The 25480-nt window shown below is 38.7% G+C and overlaps 1 protein-coding gene across 1 annotated transcript in view; it reads left to right on the plus strand.

Annotated features, from left to right (window-relative positions):
- LOC145986522 (aromatic-L-amino-acid decarboxylase-like) overlaps window positions 1-25480 on the plus strand; it is a 67833-nt gene that overhangs the window by 29239 nt on the left and 13114 nt on the right. The window contains exons 3-7 of the mRNA XM_083120631.1: window positions 2788-2839; window positions 3468-3538; window positions 7336-7572; window positions 10264-10800; window positions 23937-24102. Of these exons, the coding sequence (XP_082976757.1) occupies window positions 2788-2839; window positions 3468-3538; window positions 7336-7572; window positions 10264-10800; window positions 23937-24102 (1063 nt within the window). The remainder of the gene's footprint in view (window positions 1-2787; window positions 2840-3467; window positions 3539-7335; window positions 7573-10263; window positions 10801-23936; window positions 24103-25480) is intronic.

Below are 25480 nucleotides of genomic sequence, written 5' to 3' on the forward strand. Positions count from 1 at the left end.
CCCCTCTACAACCCCTAGCAGTGTGTAATAGGAATTCTGAATCACCCTGTATATGTTTTATGTGCAGGTATAACATTGAGAGACTTGCACAGTTGGCTGAGGTTATCAATGCGGATAATCTTTCTTAATGATGTTTGGTCCGTTGAGGTCTCGTGAGGTCTTGCAGAACTGCATCATCTAACTATGCAACCATGCAACACAGAATTATAATGATGGTTGATAATGTTTTTCTGTCGTAAAACAAGAACAAAATGCCCTCTGGTGTGTGAATAGATCTTGCTAAAACTTACCAACTCTTTCTTAAAAGCAAAATCTTGCAATGTTGATGTAACGTACGTGTGTGTGAGAGAGAGAGATTCCATGGCGAACTATCGGTATCGTCCTAATTGCGAACAGTCCTAATTGCGAACACTTGCTGCCTGAACAGGAATATACTCGAAGGACTATGTCCTAATCGCGAACACATTTTTCTGCCTTGGGACCTACAACTTTCTCTCACACTTCCCGAGCCTATTTAATGATTTTTTTAAGGGACTCAGTTCCGCACTTGAGACTGGTCAGTGTTTTGTTGGATCATAGAAAATTGGACATGATTAAAGTAGTCGGCAAAGTACATATAATTTAATGATAAAAGTGTGGCCTAGTGTTATACGACTACGTAATGCACACTTCTTAACTGAAAGGAACTAGTCCTTAATAGAATTATTAACTTCATCTAAATTTCTAATTCAATTTTCAAAACATATGACAATGTTCTTTAAAATTTAGGAATACCACTAATCTCCTTATACTTGTTAGGGCTGCTCGCCAAAAAAATAGCACATTTTTTTCATCCGTTTTACATCTTCCAGGCTAATTTTCATCCTAAGAATCATGCCATTAAACTTTTCTGCCTCAGTCTTTAAGCTATATATTATAAGGTCTTCCATTCTCAGATGGATCTAACTCACTGTTGATTTTGCGGTTCCATCCGTCCACTACATTATTTGTCCGGTGCTTCCTGTTGAAACATATCCACATCACTTACGGTACTAAAGGGTTTTCGAGTCATTAACACACGAATGATCGTCAGATTACGTCGACAGATTGCAAGGGTGAAATGACCTTGGAGGGATTTACAAAGCAGAATACGATGATAAGTCAATCAACTGTTGTTAGTCAAACCAGCTGTCACTCTGCGTCACTATCTGCGTTATTGAAAACAGGTTTTTCAGTTCCATGTGTTCGCAGTTAGGGCATGGAATAATTTCTCACTTTCATGTGTTCGAAATTAGGACGATTTAGGCATCGTTCGCAAGTAGGACACAACCGAACTATCAACCAGTGGGAACACTGAATATGTTCTGCGAGGTTACAGACACACATTTTGAGAACCTATCGTCGAAATAAGGCCTCAATGAACAGACCGTTGCTGAGAAAAGTTGTTCATCTTGAAGTCCTGCATGCGCTATGAAAGTTCGTATGTCAACACTCTGTTTGTGATTGTTTAACTTATATGTGAAATGCTGCTCAATTAGCAATTTTGAAACCAGTTGAACAATTGCAGAATTACAGTTCAAACTACCGTGCGTCCATTTCGATCTTCAGCCGAGAGATCGGGAGAAGCGTGGCGGGCGGCGCTGACGGAGATGCCGACATTTGCGGCCTGTAATGCCCGCTTATTTTTATGGACATATGCAGACATTTATATAAATATTGCAAAACGAGCACTAACCTGTGTTATAAGTTATCATCTGTAATTCATCCAAGTTCTGCCCTTATATACACAAAAAATACGCTTTAGAAACGATGTTAAGAGCCACAGATAATAGAACATTTTAATCATAATTTTGACCAGTAACGTCCTGCTTAAGTTTATATCCTTGAAAGAGTTTTGTGGCGATGGGAATTGTTTGGAGGTTTCGAAAGTGCAACACTGTATCAAGATTACGCTGCAGACGAAACCGTTAAAAGTGAATGGTTTTCGTAAGCTTCCTTGCAATCCGATATCTCCGAGCTAGAGTTTTTTTGTTCCTTCGCGGGTAGATGAAGACAGAGCTGTGAATATAGTGGCGAGCAATGTAAACCAAGAGAGTGTTAATTTCGTACTGTGCGCAAGAGTGTTATTATTGGTTACTTGCAGTTACTTGTTTGTGTTATTGCAGTGTGTATGTGTGATGTGTCAGTGAGACGATTGGAATGCCAGCCGCAAGGTTCACGTTAGAACAAAGATTTATTATGTATGACACGTACATGAAAACAGACTCGTGTCGAGACGTGTGTAGGCAATTTGTACAGAAATTGCCCGGCGTTTCAACTCCACATAGAGATACGGTTAGACATCGTTAAATTTTAAACACCTAAGCAAAAACGACGGATTCTAACCGAAGCAAAACTCGATGATATTGTTGCAGCGTTAGAACGTTCTCCAAACAAACCTCTACGCCGTGTTTCACAAGAGGTGGGCGTGTCAAAATCATCGGCACATACAGCCACTAAGCTACTAAAATTAAAACCGTAATCTTATAACACAGGTTAGTGCGCGTTTTCAAATATTTATATAAATGTCTGCATACGTCCATAAAAATAAGCGGGCATTACAGGCCGCAAATGTCGGCATCTCCGTCAGCGCCGCCCGCCACGCTTCTCCCGATCTCTCGGCTGAAGATCGAAATGGACGCACGGTATTTGACACACCATTTATTCAAAGTAATCGCATGCATCAGTGAAACATAAAATGTCATGCATAATGTACAAAATTCTCAACTTACATATTTACTAGCATATTCTGTTTTCTCTTCTCTTAAGGCTGCTTCCCCAGCTTGCACGGAGTTAGAAACTATAGTTTTGGATTGGTTAGGTAAGTGCACATGGCTGCCAAGTAATATACTCCAGAAGGTTCAGAATTCAATTAATCATTATTATAAAAGTGTAGATACAACTGCAATTCCTTAAATTTCAGGAGGTTTAAAAGGTGGAGTGAGTACACAATTAAAATTTAGTATTGGGTTGAAATACAAGTAGTTGAGTATGTTCAGACACCTAGCATTGTTCTAAGATGATGAGGTAGTAGGCAACAAGTTAACTTTATTACATCGGGTCTAAATACCGGTTGGCATATACACGATAGAAAAAAGATTAAATAAATTCTCACCCTGTGAACGTGAAGAAAACATTTGTAATTCAAGTTCCAAATTGTAACGTTATATTTTAGCTTGGATTATCTAATCTTGCACACAAGAATCAAGTTTTGAATTATATTTCACCGTCTCTTTCATCTTCAACTAAATGCATACGGTCAATAAAATGATCACTAACTCTTACCAAGAATAGGCTAATTGTTTTTTTTTTGTTTTTTTGTGCATGATGACACATACAGCAAGCAACGCTCTATGAATATAAAAATAAAACACACGAAACAAGATACTAACCCGCGTTTCAGCACAAGAAATGTTTCTAAAATACTATAAAACTACGTTTCTTTTCAGGGAGAGCGATTGGGTTACCCGAAGAGTTTCTGGCATTTTCTGAAGGAAGTAGAGGAGGAGGAGTGATACAAGTAAGTATGTAATCGTACGAGTGTGTGTGTGTGTGTGTGTATGTGTGTGTGTGTGTGTGTGTGTGTTGTACAGCCAACAGCAAATATAATAGGAGGAAAATTGTCCATCGCAATTTTCATTTTTATTCTGTTGTTGTAAGGAATGGAATTATGTTGATACGAAATTGTTGTTTCAATTCATTATCATAACATTGTGAAAAAAAACATTGAATGAAAATGTTGGGCAATTTGCCTACTATCACTTTTACCGTTGGGTGTACGTATGACTTCCTGTATATCCCTGTCACGATTCAACTTAGCGCACTTCACCCTTTTATGTATAATGTACTTGAAGCCCCAAAATACGTAGTTTTTATGAGCTCAAAGAGCTCACAACCGAGGCAAAATAACCGCCACTCGTATCCAGGGTTTGGTACAACCAAAATCAACCTTTTTTTAAAAAAAAAAACTATTAAGAGTATTTGAACATTACCTGGGATATTGCATGGGTAGTTGTACTATATATTTTCTAAACGCAAAGAAAGAATAGTGTTAAATGTGTTTTATTACATGTGCAATGCATGTGCAGTTATAAACCTTTGATCAGAAATTAGACATACAAACCGGATCACCATACTTTTCTTTCTGGATACGCTTTCTTGAGAACTCTTTCTTCTAATTTTGTATCTTAACAAATGCTGGTGTATATAGCATAGGCTCCCACATTTACCATTTACAGTTCTTTAAAGAAAAGCTGCCTGTTTTGATTGATTAATTGAGTTTGTGTTTTAAGTGCACTTTATGCACAGTAAGGCTAATTGGGACTGCCTACAGTTTAGAGTGGGATCTGAACCACTAAGGGCCTTCACCGGGTATCGAACCCGGGACTACTTGATTATAAGGTGACGACGCTACCACTGCGGCATCGGGAAGGACTTAAAAACTTTTTAGAAATAGTATTTCCAAGTATATTATATACTTTCAAACTAGACTATTGCAGCCTACTTTCTTGGCGTTAAATATTGTAATATTCCTTCAGTAATTACGCCAGAAAAAATGATCGCAGAAGACAAGGGGGAAGGGAAAATATTTTCTGAATGTAACTGACCCCGAAGTAATTTACAAAAATACGTATAGGTGCTAACAGTGTTTGTTGCTTCCTCTGTTCCGGACAATAGCTAGTTTATAATGATTTTCCGGTACTCAACCTTTAGTGACGTCACAAAACAAAACCACAAGAACTCGAAACCTGACCTATCTCATGTACAGTAACCCCCCGAGTTATGTAACTCTTCGTAAGAAACAGCAATATTTATGTGTATGTATATTATTTACACAGTATTATTTTATAAATGAAACATCATGCAGCAGTATTTACTCGGATATAAACTATAAAAGTATGAAAATATATAAAACAATATAAAAACAAGCTGACATCCATTGCAGTATGTCGTTGCATACTGCAATGGATGTCAAAGACGCAAAAGTCGCAAACATGTTCATATGCGCTAGTAGTTGTAATTTTCGAGATTTATTACGTAACTGCGAATTTACATAAGTCGAGTATTAAGTAACTGTACTCACTAAAGCATACATAAGTCGATTTACGAGGGGAAATGTTTTCATGTGAAAAATAAAAATGAAAGCAAGTTAGGCATTTAAGATGTGGTGACAAAGAAAGGTAAACAGAAATTAGGTATCTCTTTCTAACCAAGAAAGAATACTGTGTCTAATTGTTGACATAAAATCAACTGAAAACCGGAAGACTATGTAGAACTTATATGGTAAGGTAAACAAACCAGTTGATGTCTTTTTCATTGTGTCACTTTTAAACAATCACACGGTCTGCAATATTTTCAAGCATAGTATTAAACTTTACTCCTTGAGATTTGTTACAGTTGCCAACCGTAGTGAAAACCTACATCTATGAATTTGTGACTACATGTTGATAACGCGCCTATTGCAGGATTTGCTTGTTTTCGCCTTTGCACGAACATCACTTACTTTCATCACTTATCTTTAAGATTACGTTACATCACATTTTATGCACATTCATGTCTCATCATTAAGTTACTTCGTTACCCTACTCTTCCCTTGTGGCGTTGTATCAGCGTTCTTACAATTATTCAACCGTTGTTAACAGCAATATAATGAATGTCAACTTAATTAAGAATCACCAGCGACATCTGTAGATCTTGTAAAGTGGTGCCCAGGCCAGTTAAAGACTGTAATGATTCATACTTCTTCAAATCTCAGTTCAGAACTTGACAGTGTTCTTTGCAATAGTTCCCTATGCTGATACAGTAAAACCTTGTTAATACGGACCCCGATAAGCAGGACTTGCTTAATTCGGACAGGCAAAAAAAAGAAGAAGAAGCAGAATGCAAGGTTTTAAATGTGTAAATAGAAGTCAACAAGAGAACTTCCCAAAGAAAAGTCAGTCAACCACTGATGAAATTATGTTTGCCGCAGACTTTTTACTGTACTGTATAGTGTATTTAGGTCTATGCCCTTTAAACACACCATAATAAACGTGTTTTGTTGCTATAAACGGAGTTTTAATGCACTTCATACTGTTCTTTTAGGTTATTTCAGTTAATCTGGACTTTCGTTAAACCAGTCAACTTATCCCCCATTAGTCCGGATTAACGAGGTTTTACTGTATATTGTTTCACAAGAAGAGTGTACAGTAAATGAATGTAGGCCTATATTGAACAGCAGAAACCTTGTAATTCTTTGTAAAGCTACAAGCTCTGTGAATGTACTGGAACAGTGCGACCCGTCAGTTCCTGACAGAATGACCTGCTATAGGGAAAAAGTTTATCACTGATCTAGTGTAAGGGAAGAGCAGAGGTACCTCAACTCGATTAATTTATTAAAAAGATAAACAATCGTGGATTTCGTGGTTACATGAAATTCTATTGCGACAAATTTTAGAATAAAGTATTGCATTTTACAGGATAATATAAAATTGTGCAGAATACCGATAGGCGAATCTAAGCTACTGGCAACACTGCAGCCAGGCCACCGTGTTCGGAAGAGCATTGATTGATTGATTGATTTAGTTTAGTTTATTTCGCGTTTTGTGCTTCTTGGCTAATTTGCGAAGATGGGGATGAGTGATGAAATGATGAAATTGATGAATGGACATTCACATTCCCCAGCGAGATTCGAACCCGGGACCCTTGGCGTCGCAGCGCGATGTGCTAACCACTCGGCCACAGGGTCCGGCTGTTCGGAATTCGGAAGAGAAGTAGAAGGAAGGGAGAGATTTCGTCTAAACGCACGTTCATGAAAATAGGCGGCTGGGCAGAATTGCGATGGTGCCACATATAGGAAAAGCAAAGCGAGAGCGGGGGAAAAAAAGGCGCTGTATGGCAACGTCATCGAGCTGCGTTGCCTAGTTCGAGCGTCAGACCGACCTCTCTCCGGGGCACTTTTGTGTCATCCCTGGTCTTTCGAGCAAAGACTATCAGTTTGTATCACATGGATTATGAAGAGCAACTCTACAACGAGATCTTTCATTCTCTTAAACACTCCGAACACACGTGGTTGTTATCCGACGTGGCAACAGCGCGAACTTCTGCCACCCGCCTAATTTCATGGCCGTGCGTTTAGATTCGGAGATTCATGCTTGCCCTTGAGTCCACTTGAACATTGTCCCTAAAACTTTACAACATGTTTCTTTGTGTTCACTTCACTCAATTGCCAATTCAGTAAGAACCTTCGGTGCCATCCGTTGGCCTAGTTTTAATCTCAAGTCTTTGGTAATAAGTGAGTGTAGAGGTGCCATATTTTTACTTTGTCTTCACTTGCAGACGTCGGCCAGCGAGTGCATTCTGGTGAGCATGCTGGCCGCCAGGGCTCAGGCGATCAAGAAGCTGAAGCAGCAGCATCCCTTCGTGGAAGAAGGGGTCCTGCTTTCGAAGCTGATGGCCTACTGTTCGAAGGAGGCTCACTCGTGCGTGGAGAAGGCGGCCATGATAAGCTTCGTCAAGCTAAGGATCTTAGAACCGGATGACAAGTACAGCCTTCGAGGGCATATATTGAGGCAGGTGAGTGTTCTTTGTTGGCACCCCGTTGTTGCTAGATTTCACAAGTAACGGACTCACACTAACAACAGATAGGCGATAGGACATTTACACGGTAACGTAGCATCAAGGGCGAGTGTAAGAAAAGGCAAACAATGGAAATTGCCCTCCCCCTTTCCCATATTTTAAACTTCCTGACAAAACAGTTGAGATCTATATTTATCATTTACAAAATAATGACATCCTTCTAAAATAGTACAAAATAAGCAATACAATATAGAAGTTAAAATAATGTTCAGCATATGAATAATTCAGATTATTTTGTAACATTTGCAAAATGTTTAATCTATCTAATGTCAAATATGTGATATTGAATTAAAAGTTCCATATGTGAGCATGTAACTGAATGTAACTCAACAAGAAACCTTAAGAAAACCTTTCTGATATAGTTCAGTGGTTGAGCTTTGAAATACATACACAGGAAAATAATTGGATAAACTAATGACGATTGGTGTATTGATCATTTTGCCTACGAGATGGAGTTAAACTCAGAGGTATCTATCTTTACTATCCTCTACTTTAAAGAAGACTCTATTTGGATAATGTTTAAGAGGATTTAATGTTGAAAATATCTTGTCAAGAAAGTACTAAAGTTAAATCTGTACAGTTATCGTCTAGGTGAAAGTACAGCTGTTTTAATATATATTTTAAACAAATCTATTTCCGTATTGATCAACATTTCACTACTGCATGTGTGGTAAGTGTTTCTATTGAACTTAAGAGCGATGAAAATATTATGCATAAATTTCAGCGAAAAATACAGGCTCGATCAGGATACCAACCCAAGTCTCTGGCATCCGTGCGGTTGCTCTCGATACCAACTTTTTTTTTTAATGGAAAACTCCTAAGCGGCAGTTTTCTCCAACTCAATATCATATCAATTTAACTAACTTTTATTAATTTTCATTCAGGACTTCAGGACAAACACAAACATCCATGTCTTACCCGGGATTCGAACCTGGTACCCCTGACTTTGTAGTGCGCTGTGCTAACCGCTCTGCCACGGAGGTTCACAAACAACTGCGAATCGAGCCAGCACTGGTTTCGCCCGATTTTTTTCTGTCGCTGTCTCACGTGTGTGGAACTGTCTTTTTATATAGAGTACACCTGTATGTGCCAAATAATTAGGTAATGATAATATAATATGAAACATAGTTATCAATATCTTGGTTCCTTGTTACCAATGTTCGATTGAGTAAAATTAACCTTATCACAGATTTATTTGTACTTAAAAGTGTTAGATATGTAAATATATCGGGTGATGCGTTTGAGATGTCAGAAAAGTAAACCGTTGTGTATAATAGGTTAATGTAGGTATCTCTGAGCAGTTTGTTGTAATATATGCAGAAAGGATGTAAGTTTTGAGTGAGTGCTGGTTTACAGACTTCAGCCGCGTGGCGCTAGCGTTCATGGTAGATAAAGAAAGTGGTCACGCCACAACAGCGCACAATATATCATATGGGATGTGCAATTTTCGAGTGTTATATGCACACTAGTACAGCAACATGGCTGAAGTCTGTAAACCTGCACTCATTCAAAACTTACATCCTTTCTGCATATATTACAACAAACTGCTCAGAGATACGTACATTAACCTATTGTACATACACAACGGTTTACTTTTCTGACATCTCAAACGGATCACCCGGTATATTCAGTTATTTTAGTCAAAATATGGAATAATTAAGTAAGGAGTTATAATTGTGAATAAAGGCAATTTTCATTAAGCAAGCGGCTTGCTCACCTAGCTAAATTAAATGCATTAGGCCTACATGACACTAATTGTAAAGTACGTGAATCTCCTCCTGTTGTCCCTAAAGACAGATCTATATTGATTGAAACTTCGATCAACAATGCATGAAGTAATGGGTGCATATTGAAAATAATAAATGGATTTTATGGAGTAAGTTTAAGCTTGCATTCTCTATTGTTGACAATAATGTAATAATCTTAGAATAACAGCTGCATTGTATATTGCCAAATTAAAATAAACAGAGACTACAAAACGAGCAGAACACAGATGAACGGAAAACCTTTAATATTTAGCAAAAGAAGAAAACAATGTAGCAATAGCTTGAATCTTGAATATATGTCGGAAAATGTTTATAAATATGGAAATTATATGTAGAAATAATTTAAGTATATAAAATATTTGCCAAAAGCTGACGCTTGGAAAACTGTGGAAAATAAAGATATGTTTCCAGCTTACATTCCACGAGTTTGAGTTTGTTTCTTAAGTCCACTTTATGCACATGAAGGCCAATCGTGACTGGAACTACAGTTTTAAGTGGGATCTGAAACATAATGTACCACCACCGGGTATCGAACTCCGGACCCCTTGATTTACATTCCATAAATCGCAAAGGTAATGTAAAATAACATTGATTTTAGCATAGTACGAAGCAGTGGCGGCGATTGGGTTCCAAACCTGGGTGGAAGGAGGGGGGAGGGCAAGGACAGTTCACTTTCACTTGGTAGATAAGGTTTAGCATAGTGCGGGCGCAAAAGCGGAATAAGTGGGGGGTACTGCCCCCCATAATCGCCGCCACTGGTACTATACTTACATATAAGCCGTTCCAGGCTCATCATTTTCTTGCATTTCACACACTACCAGTCAACTCTTTTTGTATCTTTTCACAATGATGACAATCGAAGGCTATGGAAGAGGACAAGGCGATTGGCTGCATCCCCTTCTTCGTCTCCACAACTGTGGGAACGACATCCTGCTGCTCCTTCGACAACCTGGCCGAAATCGGTCCTGTCTGCCAAGCCTTCGACGTGTGGATGCACGTGGACGGGGCGTATGCAGGCAACGCGTTCATCTGCCCAGAGTTCAAGTATCTGATGAAGGGCATCGAGTACGCCATGTCGTTCAACAGCAACACCAACAAGTTTCTCTTGGTGAACTTCGATTGCTCCACCATGTGGGTGAGGGACCGCTTCAAGCTTACCCAAGCCCTGGTGGTCGACCCCCTCTACCTGCAGCACAGCTACTCCGACACCTCCATCGACTACCGCCACTGGAGCATTCCCCTGAGTAGGAGGTTCCGGTCGTTGAAGCTGTGGTTCGTGCTGAGGTCCTACGGCATCGAGGGGCTGCAGAACTACATCCGCCAGCAATGCAGGCTGGCCAAGAGGTTCGAGGACCTTGTGCGGAAGGACAACAGGTTTGAAGTCCTTAATGAAGTTAAGGTAAGGTATAACTAACTTACTCCCATATCAAGTAGCGTATTTGCAATTTGATTTCAGGCAGGATTTCAACCTTCCCAACGATTTGTCAGCTATGTTGGGAGACGATGACAGTGTTTTAGTCAATGTGTCTAGCTTTTTGAGAAGAGCTGGACTTTTTTTAATGTGTTGTGTTTGAATTTTTAATCTTTTTCAAGGAGATCTATAGACCCCCATTTTAAAATTTTATGGTAAGGGTGTTTTTTTTTTTTTAAATAAAGGGATTTTCCCCGTGTACACTGAAGGGCGCAAAATGGTCATACGCGCCGACGCACCCAAAAATTTTAAATCAACCATTTTTTTTTTTTGGAGGTTGCTAAAACTTATGTGAAACTTGGTCCCTTACATTGAAAGAAGAACATAAATTGAGAGTATTTGAAAATAAGATCCTTAGGAAAATATTTTGGCTTAAAAGGGATGAGGAGACAGGTGAGTGGAGAAGGTTACATAATTTAGAAGTACATAATGTGTATTCATGTCCAGATATTATTAGAATGATAAAAAAATAGAAGACTTAGGTGGGCAGGCCATGTGGCACAAATGGGAGAGGAAAAAAGAGTTTACAGGATTCTTGTTGGGAAACCTGATGGTAAGAGACCAGTAGGAAGACCAAGACGAAGATGGAGGGATAATGATGAGATGGACCTAAAGAAAATTGGTAGAGATGGAAAAGAGTATATAGATCTTGCTCAGGATAGGGACAGATGGAAGGCCTGTGTTGCAGCAGCCATGAACCTTCGGGTTTAAGAAGGCTAGAGAGTTAGTTAGTTTGTTGCTAAAACTTTGTTATCCATCCAGTTCATATACTACCACATAACACATAACAGAAGATTCTCCCAGTATTTTCAATCACCTTTTTATCTAGTGCAACGTTTAACAGATCGAAGAAAAACCCTAACGTAGCACAGGAAACCTCTGCACTAGAACCAGTAGAGTTTAGTCCTATTTTAACTGTAGGTCCAATCCTCAATAGCCCATTTGAGTACTGCAATTACATCCCTTGAAAATCACTGAAAAATGTGATGTACGCTCTCCGATGACGTATTCGCCATGTAATCAAAGAGTCCCGGGGTCGATACTCGATAGAGCGACACAGTAGTTTGGATCCAACTTTAAACTGTAGGTCTCGTCTCGATTAGTCTACCTGTGCATAAAGCGGACTTAAAACGTTTTCGACTCAAGTGTAAACTTTCCTTTTTTTCTCGATTCTGAAAGAATACTCAGTTTTCGAGTCACGGAATGCAAACTGATATACACGAAAGTATACGAGTAAATCAAAAGTTGAAATGAAATTTTGGCTGCAAGAAAAATCTATGTAACTTTTAAAATGACAAAAGTCTCATTCTTGAGAGCGTTTTGGTTAAATAGAATTTTGACGAAGCAACTGGTTAACATCTACACGTGCTTCAGCATTACGACGGATTCTACAAGGAAACATACTACATATACTTACCGATCAACAACCGTGTAAAAATATATTGTCATTGCGGAAATGCATGTGGAATCCTGCGATGTGAAAGTGTGTAGGTATTTGCTAGACAATACAGAGCACATTTATTTTTTCTTCTTACTCCAACATATTTCCTATTGCAATTCTCATTCCTTCACTATCTATCTATCTATCTTCCATATCTATCAACTCTTAGCTCAGCTGTACAAATAAGCCTAGGCTGAGAACTAATTTTTGGTTTCCAGTGAAACAGTGAAATAGGAGTGCTGTATTTCCGGTTAGAGTACCGCGCGTTCTACGGGTCAGTTCAGCTGAAGGAAGTGATGATCTAAAGCCATAAGGCGATCTCCTACCCCGGCGAAGGTTTGAACAATTTTCCATGTAAGCTTATGGGCGTAACTTTAGTCATGATTATCTCGAGAACCAGTGGACAGATAATTTTCAAATTTTAACTGAACGCTGAGAAAGGATGTTTCTAGAGAACCACTGACCGATATTTTCATTTTCTGCATCAACGTCCCCATAATTAATTAATTCATTTTATTTGTGAAATATCAGACTTTTTTTCACTTTTCTTGACAGGGCAACCCTCTTGCCGGCCGGCAGGTTCACTGCAGCTGCTCGCGGTCGCCTAATGACCTTGTAGAAAGAGGGTTTGGAACACGGCGGGTGGTTTCGCCCCAACACACAACAGGTTTAGAAGATGAAAAGAAAGCAACATGTCTTTTGGCTTTTAACTGGGTAGCTTTTAAATTATGGACTGGAAGTGGTGGCATGAAATTGGTGAAGTGTGTTCCGGACCAAGAAAAATATGAAGTTGGAATTTGGTCCGAGAGTTTGAGTCTGAGAGACAAATATGTTTCTAAAGCAGTGGCGTTTCCGTTACAGGGCTGGTTACTACATTATTTTTATTATTGTAAAACACACTATTCTTCCATTATAAATGTAGATAACGGACCATACTATATATGCATAAATAAATGTAGAGTTTGTTTTTAAATTTGTTTTATGCACAGAAAGGCTAGCCAGGGCTGGACCTACAGTTTAAAGTGGAGTCCGAACCAGAATGTGCCTGCACCGGGTATCGACCTCGGGATTCCTTGATTACAAGACGACGACGTAACCACTACGGCATCGGGAAGATCCGCGTATAAATAATACATGATTACATACGTATATACTAGAGATGGCAAACAATATAAAGTTCGGCGGAACCGGGTACCTGGATCTGATCCTAGAACCGAGTGTCCGTTGATTGACTGATTAATTTTGTTATTATTCGTCGCTTTCTGATACTTGGATAATTGCAACAATAATGAAGAATGCGTATTAGATGAAATTGTTGAACGGCAACTCACAAAAAAAACTTCTACGCCGTGGCCGGGATTCGAACCCAGGACACCCGGCGTTTTAGCACGCTATGCTAATCACTTCGCACGCAGGTCGGCCCGACTGTCCGGATTTCGGGTTGTGGATGTATGAATTTTACATAATGGCTACATTAGAACCAATTAACTATTAAATCAATCATTTCGAAAGCTCTTATCACTAATGCAATGAAACATTTCATGCACAAAATACAAGTAGCCTATTTATGCCAGTATAATATTTTATAGTATTTCAATTCCATTGCAAACACTATAAAAAGATAAAGTTACCTGTGCGTACCACTGTGGCATGAAAGCACATTTAGAGGATGTGGGGATAGGGCCCCACACATTCTCGAACTGGACCATTTTGGAGGTGGTGATCAGCCCCATACTACTGCAGCTTTTAGCCCCCCACCCCAGGTGCCCATTGATTTGAGGCTGGGGCAGCCCCAGAGCCGCTTTATACGGGTACAAGGCCGGAAAAACTCCAACCTTAGATCACCTACCCGGAAATCAAACCCGGGTATTTCGCATGGCAGTCAGATCCTTTTTATTTTCTTTTTGAAGCCCCTAAGGGGCAGCTTTCCTCACACAAAACTCATCTCAATTGATGTCAAATCTCGACTTGTTCATTGAGGACAAACAATCACAAACATCCATGTCCGAACTGGGATTTGAACCCGGGACTCTGGCGTCACAGCGCGCTGCATTCACAGGTTCGCGACGGGGGTTGACAAAATAGACCACTTCGGCTCTTGCAAGACTGTAAAACATCAGAAATCCTTTTTCTCAACCTCGATCTGTTTTCTGCAGCTATTATTGTTTACTTCTGGCATTTTCCCTCCTACCACCAGATCGCCGGTTTCCAGCGGTGGAGAAACTGGAAGGGCCTGCCAGCTGGGGTCAAATTCCGAGAATCACCACCGAAGTATCATGTTTCTCCCGCCGAGTGCTTTCCAAAGGTTTGGAAGATGAATAAACGTAATCCGACACACACACAGAAACTAAAACTACAGACATATGTAAACTCGATGGTGCGACAGCTATGGGCCAGGGCCTGCCACATTGCCTTTTTAATTGTGTGACGCATGATCAGCCAGACCATCAAATTCATCGCCTCTGTTTTCTGGTTCCGACACCCATAAATATGTGTGTGTGTCACAGCCTACATGACATAGTTCGGTTGGAATTGAACAGTTTGTGAAATCTATAAAATTCATTTTCAATTATTTACTTCATATAAATGTTCGTAAAATGGCAAAGGACAGTTTCATGGCTCTTTCCATACAATTCATTACACACTATAATACACAAATAAACACAAACAAACACAATATACATATTGCAGACTACATGTCATAGTTCTGGGAAATATCAGGTTACGCGTAAGCAGTGGGTCACTTTCCTTACTCTAATTTGTTTACGAAAACTTTTTCACCATGCGAAATGTATGTATGCTAAAACCAGAAAAAAGTTGTCGAGAAAAGTAGAATGGGGAGGGGGTTACCAAGGACGTATTTAGAGAGGGAGTCCTGGGGGTCGGACCACCCAGAAAGATTTACTAAGTACTAGAATGAAACAACTAAGATTAAATAATGTAAATTTAATTGTTGTTTAATCAAGGTTTCTTTATTTTCACCGAACTTGTTGGAAGGTAAGGATTATATTGGGATCATATGATTTTGAAAATACCAAAAGAGATTTATGCAAAATGTATCAATACTTATATTAATTGCATAAAATATTACCAGGAACTTTATATTTCGTCAACTGGATCTAACATCCTTTTTTGATAAATATTTTTTATCTACTTGACATTAATTTTCTTAACAGGGCAGTTGTTTCTTTTTCAAATATTGCAGAGCTTAACTATCCGTAAGCTACATAATGAATACAAGCTGTTATAAAAATATAGTATTAGTTAATTTGAATATTTTAATTATTACTATTTTTATTAATTTAATATAATTATAATTATTTTTGTTTTAATTTATTATTATTTTTAGGAACTTGGTTCAACCCCCTTCCCCCGAAATACATTTCTAGATACGTACTCGGCCAGAACCTGGTTTCCAATGGTAGGTATCCGGATCCATTATTACCCGTGGTCTGGATCTGGTCATCCTTAGTTAATACTTGTGGTGATGATGATGTTCTTTTGGAACATTCCGAAAATTATAACGAAAAGGGGGCTTTTGTAAGAATAGTCAGAAGGTAGGTGATATGAGATTTACGACATTTTCCGCCGTAAACGAGTCCAAAAAACAGGGAGGAAAGTAGTCGACAGCACGGCGAAAACACTCTAATCTATTGTTAATTGTGTTATCCCGTCTGTTACTTCCCACGTTTTAATAATGCATGACAATTTGTTTTAGTTTTTCTGCAAATTAAAAAGTATTTGTAATAACATCGGACTTACATAAACTAATAACAATTTGCACAAGGAACAGCGAAAAATAAACCTACAAATTGATCAGAAAATCATATATTTCGACTTATTTATACAAAGCAGTGATCGGCTGAATACGTCCTTCTTGACCTTCAAAGCAGAAATGATCCCAATATAATTTTAAACACAAACAGCTAAAATAATATTTTTTTCATTATTTAATTTTAGTTACTTGATAAATCTTTCGGGGGGGTCCGGACCCCCCCCCTAAATACGTCCTTGACAGGTAAGTCAAACGCTTTCCTAGATAAAATGGACTATGCTTTTTCTTTTTACCTCCCATCGCATGTCAACCTCTCCAGATTAATTGCAACCAGTGGCGAACATTCCCTTCGGAAGAGAGAGCTACAAAACACCCGCCCACCCCTTTCTATTCCAAGTATACATGTATGTATCTTCCTTTTTCACACTCGCTATTTTGACAAAAAATGTTCAATACCAAAAAATGTTCAAAATGTTGGCCTCCCACCCCTTGATTAGGTATATGGAGTGTTCGTCTTGATCGCAACAGTCGTAATAAATGGTGCTGGTGAATTAAAGAATTAGATGAGGGACGAACACATAGAATCAAATCCCAGGATTTCTCAATTTTCATCCTGTTACACGTTCCATCAAGGAATTCAGTTTTATTGTAAATATTCTGTTCTTTAATTGCTGGGAATTCTTGCGGTGACTGTATATTCTCAGAATGAATTTAGTATAATTGTAATTCTGATACGTGATTGCACCATGCCATATTCTTAAAATGCTACAATTATAATAAATAAAAGTTTAACAATGTTCACTTACCTGTGGGTTTGCCAATATGCCCGAAGTACAGAAGCTTGTCGGGATTTCTTTCTCGGGAGCCGGGAGTAGCACCGTTTCCTCTTTCTGCTGATATCGTCGCCACTTTCCATTTCACAAATCTTCGACAGACACTGCTTTCCGAAACACTTGTCTCAAATGAAGATCACACACATTTGAACTGACACGAGGTGAAAGAACGCAGTGGACCATGCCGTGAAATATGATCGCTCAACAGGACAGCGCATCTGGTATGGCCTCTAGGCCTAAACTATTTTTGGCGTGAATGACCGGCCGGGAATAAATGGTAGATGTCGATCTTTCCAAGAGAACAAGCTCGGATTATCCTCATAAATTTTGTAGTATCAAATGAAAATATCGGTAGCAGTTGCTATATTGAGAGCGGCATGTTTGTCATGAACGTGGAAGACTAGGAAAGTGTTACATGGAATCTGGGTACATATCATAGTCACACGGAAAATCAGACCGAAGAGCGATCAATATAGGGAAATCGTGATGAAAATATTAGTATTAAAAGGGCTTCCAATTTGCATTTCAATACTAGATCTTTTCATCACAACTGCAGAACTTATACCTATGCAGAATTAATCACTACGAAAATCTGTTTCAAATTTAAATCCTTCGAAATCATTCTTGCTACCTGTAATCAAATTCTACTATTCTTGAACCATATGACCTTTTCTACTACAATCTAATAGTGTGTTTCTGTCGTACACATATATTCAAGGTTCCAAGAGAAAATTGATAGCTGGGGGGTGTTGGTTGTGCCTTACGATAGCTGGTGCTATGTTTTAGCATAGGGACAACCGGACAGACATAACCCTGGCCATAACGGTTAGATACGTTACGTACATCGCTGTTATATATGTATTTCATGCGCAATAGGACATTCTGCTTGTCTTGGCAGGACAGAAAGCGCAATAAAAACAAATGGTACGACTTTTGGCGAGTAAAAATCATGTTGTACGACAGTTTGTTCGGACATAGTGAGATGTGTAAGAAGATTTAAATGTACGTACTCCAGATTAGCTACTCGACGGAAGAACAGTGCTTCACGGAAAAACAACAACATGAAAACCCAATTTTACATCTTCTGAGAGAAGAAAATCTCGTAAATATTGATATTTCCTCGGGGTATATTGTATAATGCCTTACGTAATAAATAGAATTGTCGTATTCGTAGATAAACGTATTCTTGCATAGACATGGACTAGGGCAAAAAAACTTCCAGGGGGTGAAAAATGAAGGTTACCAGTACGTCCTGAAGCATGAAACATATTTACGGATCATTTGGATTTCTTGTTATTTCGCGTCGCTTTTAATCCAGTTTTGGCTAATCGCGAAAATGAGGATGAGTGATGATATTGTGAAATTGATGAAGGCACAATCACAAAGAACATCCATGCTCAGGCCGGGATTCGAACCCAGGACCCATGGCGTCGTAGAGCGCTGTGCCAACCACTCCGCCACGGTTGCAGGCCAATAACAGAAATATAAGTTAACACAGACATGCAGATACATAATACATAACACACTTATGGAGGTGCATGTATGTATGTGGAGTTAAAATAAATACAATTTTCGTATTTTATTTTCCACTTTACTGCTATTGTGTGATTATGCATACACGCGTATGTAATATTATTGTTAGTACGATATTTGGGGCATGAAAATCTGCTTTTAAACAAATTTTTCAGTGTTCCTCTTTTGAGAGTATTTTTTTTTTTAATTTAGTAAAACTATTTAGGTTTTGGCCTAAAGTTGGAATGTGTAACGAAACCATGCATATGCCATTTCTATTTAAATGCTTTGAGAAGGTAACACTGTTAATTCAAGCTAAACGTTATATTTTATGTGACTCAGATGTTTTACACTCTTGCGACCATGAAACATTGATTTAATTGCATTTTATGCATAGTAAAGCTAATCGGGACTGGGCCTACAGCTTAAAGTGGGATCCGAACTACTATGTGTCTCCACCGGTTATTAAACCAGGGACGCCTTGATTACAAGGCGATGAAGCTAACAATGTGCCATCGGGGAGAATCCTCCACCACGGAACAAAACAATATATTGGTCGTTGTTGAAATATTTTTGAAATTGAAATTGATTTAGCGCAATTGATCTGTATTCTTGGGAATATACCGCCGCCCGAAGCCCCTCCTTGCCGGAAGCACTGTTTGCAGCACAGTAATTTCATATTCCACACTAAACGAATATACACTATCTGCGATTATTCTGTTTCTATTCATCAAACGTTTGCTCCGAAACTTCCCGTCCACAATTTAGAAAAAGAAATACCAAGATTGATCTTGAGGGGTCTTTCCCCTGTTACATATACCCGAAACCGGTTGCATGCAGGTCGAGTGCATCTGGGTTTTATTCTCTTGGGTCTCCCCCTCCTCCCGGATTATTAGGCGCTTCGCGCGTGAGGGGATAATGACGCAGACCGTCCCATCTAAATTCTTGGTGAGGAATATTTTTCCTTTCACTATCATAAAATTCAATATATTTTTCTAAAATATATGTATAAAAAGGACATCGTTGTGCAATGTGTGCGATGAGGCGGAGAGGAACATACTTGATTAGTAATTAATTCAACTCACTATAATTGGTTCCAAGATGAAGAAAAGGAATAATTTGGAGAAGGGGCAGATCAAGTAAATTATACAGTAAATCTTAAAAAATGACTTTTAGTAATAGGAGAGTGTCGCAATAAAATACTTTATGGGAATTATGGCATGATCTAAGGGGGGGACGCGCTATTGGTCATGGATGGGGTGGGAGACTGATCTATACAATTGTTAGAAGTTCATTATCCAGATATTCATGAACTACTTAACCTGCGCTTTATTTTTGCCGAAATATTCTTGAAATGGACATTGTGTAATTTACTTCTCTTCTTGACATCTGAGATACTGGGGAATATGCTGCCCTCAACCCCTCCTTGAGAACAGCAATGCTTTACAGCATACTTTCGCCATCCCGGTACTTCGAGAAATTTCATACTCCAGACTAAGTGAATATATATCTGTGCTGATTCTATTCGCATTCCTGAACACTTTCTTTTGTCCATTTTCAAGTTGGCCCTATAATTTCAAAAATACTCAGTTAAATCTTCCGAGAGCTTTCCTCCCCGGATATTTATACCTGTAGCAGATTTCTACAGGTCGAAAACATCTGGTGAGTTATCCTCGGGCCTCCCTCCCTTCTCCTCCCGGCTCATTAGTCGTGAACGAGGGTCCGTGAAGAGCCAGGCGACTGGGCTCTGCAGGGTTGCTGTGTCAAGAAAAGTGAAAATAGAGTAAAATGAATTAATTAATTTTCGGGACGTTGATGCAAAAAATGAAAATATTAATCAGTGGGTCTCTATAAACATCCTTTCTCAGTGTTCAATCAAAATTTGGAAAATTTTTGTCAACTGGTTCTCGAGATAATCGTGACCAAAATACCGAAAACATCCCATAAGCTTACATAGAAAATGCTCAGACCTTCACCGGGGTAGGAGATCGCCTTGTCCGCTGAGTAAGTTCACCAGCAACCACTCTCCTCCTCGCTTCTTGCCTAGAAGTCCATCTGTTTATCCAACCAGGGCAATCGCACGTGTGCGACGTCTATCTCGATCGTTATTTAACATTTCTACAGTCACACTAAATATGAAAAGCCGTACGTTGAATTTTCGTCAACATTGATGAATCTGATGGACCCTCTCGACTGAATGTTCTCTAGTTTGGAAATTATATTCTCAATTCTGAAAAAAACATTCTTCTTGGAGGAATGGCCTGCATTTGCATGGTCTTGACATTCGCAATATAAATTAACCTGCAGCAATTTGACACTATTACAAATATTTAGATAGCAACGGAATCAATTCTTTCAACAACTCTCTGGAATACTCTAGAGCAGCGGTTCTCAAACTTTTTGGTCATTGTACCCTTCAGTCGTAACTAAACGTCTAAAAACCCTCACCACAGGTTTTCTCCGAATATTGGGTTTTGGGGAGTTCTTTTGGCTGCCTGATTGTTGGGGCATTTTTGATATGTTGGAGGCGTGTATCTGCAATAGAGCAAAATGGCGTTCGGGCTATATGTGGAAAGATGGTAAACAAATAAGCATTATAATCTTATGTTTATTATTTTATTGGGTGTTCCTACGTTTACAATCTTTATGATTAGTTACAAGAAAGTAAAGAACAAAAACAAGTTTGTAAACAAACTGTCAAGCACAATTTTGGAGTTTTTTTAGTGTAAATCCTTAGAGTTTCTAGTGAGAAGGATGTGCCTGCATAGCCTGACACAGTTTCTTGATGCCTGGTTGTGCACTTGAAACTTTCAAGCGGAGATTCGGCTCCAAATTTAGTCTATTATAGATTTCCAAGTAGTAGTTTATTTCAAAACATGTGAACAAAGATAAGAGTATCAGTGGCAAAATCAGTCTTATTTACCTGTTGAGTGATAATGCTATGAAGTCTGAAACACTGTAGTCTGCTCTACACACCTGCAGTAAAAATGTTGTGTGGGTATTCTCGACATTTCTCTTCCGAGCTGATCGCTTACCATCTTCAAGTCGTTCATGAACCCCTGGAGGTGCGCGTACCACCGTTTGTGAACCACTGCTCTAGAGGGAATTCTAGATGTATTTCTTTAAAAATTGGAATATATTGAAATGAGATAAAATTTCAAAAAAATCAGACGCATGGTCCACCAACAAACTTTAGAGATATGTTACACCAGTTATCAAAAATACAACTACTATTACTTATTATTATTTTTATTATTATGTGGGAACTTTCCGCTTGAAAATGGGAATTGCACCCTCAGATTATACGGCAACACTGATTCCGCATAGTTATAAATGATGATAAATCAATGAAGCAAACATTAGTGTAACCTTATTGCAAGCTAGATATTGTAATGATCTGAATCGCCGTTTATAAAGTTATTTATGTTCATACTTGTAGCCATGGGTGTATTTAAGGGGGGTTCAACGGATCTAAACCCCCTCCCCTATTGGTTCAGTAAAATGTTTATACAGTTTCTATCCGCTTGTTCATAAAAATTTCTTCGGACTTATTTTATTTTCCTAAATTCGAGACGTATAGTACGGGATAAGGATGGAATGAAATTACGTAATTCCACACACCAGATGGGACTGCAGACCAAATGTCTGAAATTTCCTGAAAGTTTCGGAATTTCTGCGATAAGAAACTACACTGGGACTGTCAAATCAGTTATCATTTTTTTTTCTCGAGTCTTCTTAAAGAAATTTTAAAAACTCAGTGCAAGAAAACCAGGTCAACATCGTAACATTCTCAAGTTATTTGACACAAGATGAACAGAAAAGTATCAATACTAAGTAGCGTGACTTCGTGATTACATACAAACAACTTTGTTGGGCCCAGTACCCCCCCTCCCTCCCCGCTCGCCAATAAGCTTCCGGTCAGCAGTGCCCTGGATTTTCACTTATGAAATAAAGCAACCCTAATCATACCAAAAGTTGAACCTCCCCCTCCCTTACGTGGACTATATATACGCCCATGCTTGTAGCCTATATATAATCGCAAGGTTCTATTTTTTCCATTAAATATACAACGTAGCCTCACAGTTATCATAAATCTCATATCCTGTCGCCATTTATGCTTAGAACAGAAGATGTATCACAGTCGGCGCGTTTATGTACTTAAAACAACTAAATAATTAAATAATAAAGTACCTGCTGTACCACTTGTTTTTCTTGGAAGCAAAATTGTCAAGAAACTGAACGCAATGACTCAACTTACTCTGCACTAAGAAAAAAAAGCACTTCCTAGACGCAATACGTCATCCTGTGATGTCATCCTTTTATTGTCTTGTGGAACCACAGCCTGGAGACTTCCAGCCTTCATTTGCCATAATTCCGTTGCTCTAACTTCCACCATCTTTTCTGCAGGAGGGGTTACTACCTTTCCGGTTTTTCGCGACGACAAAGATCTAAGCGGGTGCATATCATTTTATATATTCCAACTTTGTTACATTCGGTATGGCGACTTTTACATCTGCACTACTCAAAATAGCCTAAGTGTGGCTACCCTTCTTCAACATCATTGTTCTCAACAACCTTTCGGATGACTAAATACTCTTTTATAAATTGTACAAAGCTGTTAGCCAGTACCATGGACACAAATTTCGTATTTTTTTAAAAGTCTATTTTATTCTTAGATAAACTAATCGGGACCTACAGTTTAAGTGGGATACGTCGAACCACTGTGTGTATCCACCGGATATAGAACCCTGGACCCCTTGATTACAAGCCGACTACGGGATTGGGGAGGCCTGTTATATTCTTGCTTGCCAGTGATATATAGTATCTCTTCACGTATGTAACCATATATTTTAGGGCATTTGAATAAAGACATATATTTGCTCTCCTGCCAGCTTTGGCTTGCCAGTTGCATTACACACTACACAGTTTGATTTCAGAAAGTGTTTCAGGAACCCACATTTCAATTATATGTGTATGGGAACCGTTCAGAAATAGCTACACTTCTCACAAAAAGTTTGGAATATTCTTATATTAGGCAATAGGTGATAGGCAAGGCTTTGGAACAACACATGGTATCTGTGTCTGCTAGACATTTGCCGACATATACCACCTCGCCTATCACCTATTGCCTAATACGTGTATAACAATATTGCAAACTTTTTGTGCCTAATATAACAATTCAAAATTTTGTGCCTAATATAACAATATTCCAAACTTTTTGTGACGAGTATACTTCCGACGATACCTAAATTTACAAAAATTTGAAACTTCAATTATGTTAAGTTAAATTTGAAATTTTTGAATTAATCTTGTATTATTTTTGTATACTTTATTATGCATCTAATAACATTGCATTTACAACTTTACTTCGTTTTCAGCAGCTACAATTTTACCAAATAACTGCGTCTTCTTGATTAAGCATCTAAGAAAATTAACTGCAAACTTTCTTTACAAAATGTCTGTATTTACCACTGCCATCTATAATGTATATTTCCCCCTTCAGTTAGGCCTCGTGTGCTTTCGCCTGAAAGGCACCAACAACCTGAATCAGAAGTTTCTGTCATCAATCAACGCTTCGGGGAAGCTGCACATGGTCCCGGCGTCCATGAACGACAAATACGTCATCAGGTTTTGTGTGGTCGCCCAAGATGCCACAGATGCAGATGTTGGTAAATGCCTCTTTTTTTACTCTATTGTTAATTAGAGAATATAGTTATGTCTAAATGGTAGGAGGTGAGAGATAAGAAGTAAGTCTAAATTAAATGTTATACGTACATACATACATCTAATGAAATAGAGGGGAACGCATCAGTAAAATATCGTGTATACAGTGTAATGGGGAAGAATCATATATCAGGAAGGTATCTACAATATATGCGAAGCCTGAAGCCCAGATATTAAAACAATGAAACAAACAGTTTAGAAATTTAGAATAAAATTGTTCATTTCAATAAGATGATGGTGATTACGAAGCAACCTAGTTTCTAATTAGTTTACAACCTGGCTTCCTTGAAAACGTGCACGCGCACACACACACATACACGGTGCATCACCTCCACTATGGCCGAGATCGAGAATATGTGACGTCCTCCACATCTATGTACCATAATGGCCCAGTAAGATGCACAGGGGATAGCTTTACGTATCACATGCATGAACTTGAAGTTCGTTGTTGTAGTGTTTTACTGATGAACATCAAAAGGTTTACACTAACTTAAAATAAAGTACAATAAACTTCTCGTGTTTAAATATGAAATTATAGATCTAAGATTATTGAAAGTAAATTCTTTTACGTCACTCAAAGCATTTGTACGCCCAGAAGGGAGGCAACCTAATGTATGCCAATCTAAAATTATATACTTTACACCTATAATTTCATTTCAGTTACAGTAATTTATGTCCATTACTAGATTATTTCCAGGCGTTACCCGGTTATTTATTTATCCCAATCTTCTATTAGACAGGAAAATAATGAATTCTAACTATAGTGTTGTTTGCTCAAGGGTGGGTTCACTAAACAATTTAGCGACTCCGAAAACTATGGATTCGACATTAATGTATGTCATTTTTGACATGTCATTTTTCACCCCCTCTCACCCCCCATGCCGATAAGAGATGAACTTGGAGTTGAACGGCATTCGTAGTGTCACTATTCATCTTATTGACCCCGAAAACTATAGATTCCACACTAATATCTGTCGTGTTCGATTATTTTTACGTCAGCCCCTTCGCACCCCCACCCTTAGGGGTGCCATGGGTTTGAACGGCATTCGTAGTGTCACTATTCATCATAGTGACCTTGAAAGCTATAGATTTCACAATAATATCGGACGTTTTTAATTATTGTTACATATCACCCCTTCCCACTCCCCACCCTAGGGGTGCCAGGAGTTTGAACGGCATTCGTATAGTATCACTATTCATCTTAGAGACCCAGAAAACTATGGATTCCACACTGATATCGGTCGTTTTCGATTATTTCTACATGTCACCTCCTTTCCACCCCCACTCCTAGGGATACCAGGGGTGTCTTAGCCCCACAGTAAT

The sequence above is a fragment of the Lepisma saccharinum genome, chromosome 4 (assembly GCF_977018435.1).
Source record: "Lepisma saccharinum chromosome 4, izLepSacc3.1, whole genome shotgun sequence".
NCBI lineage: Eukaryota > Metazoa > Arthropoda > Insecta > Zygentoma > Lepismatidae > Lepisma > Lepisma saccharinum.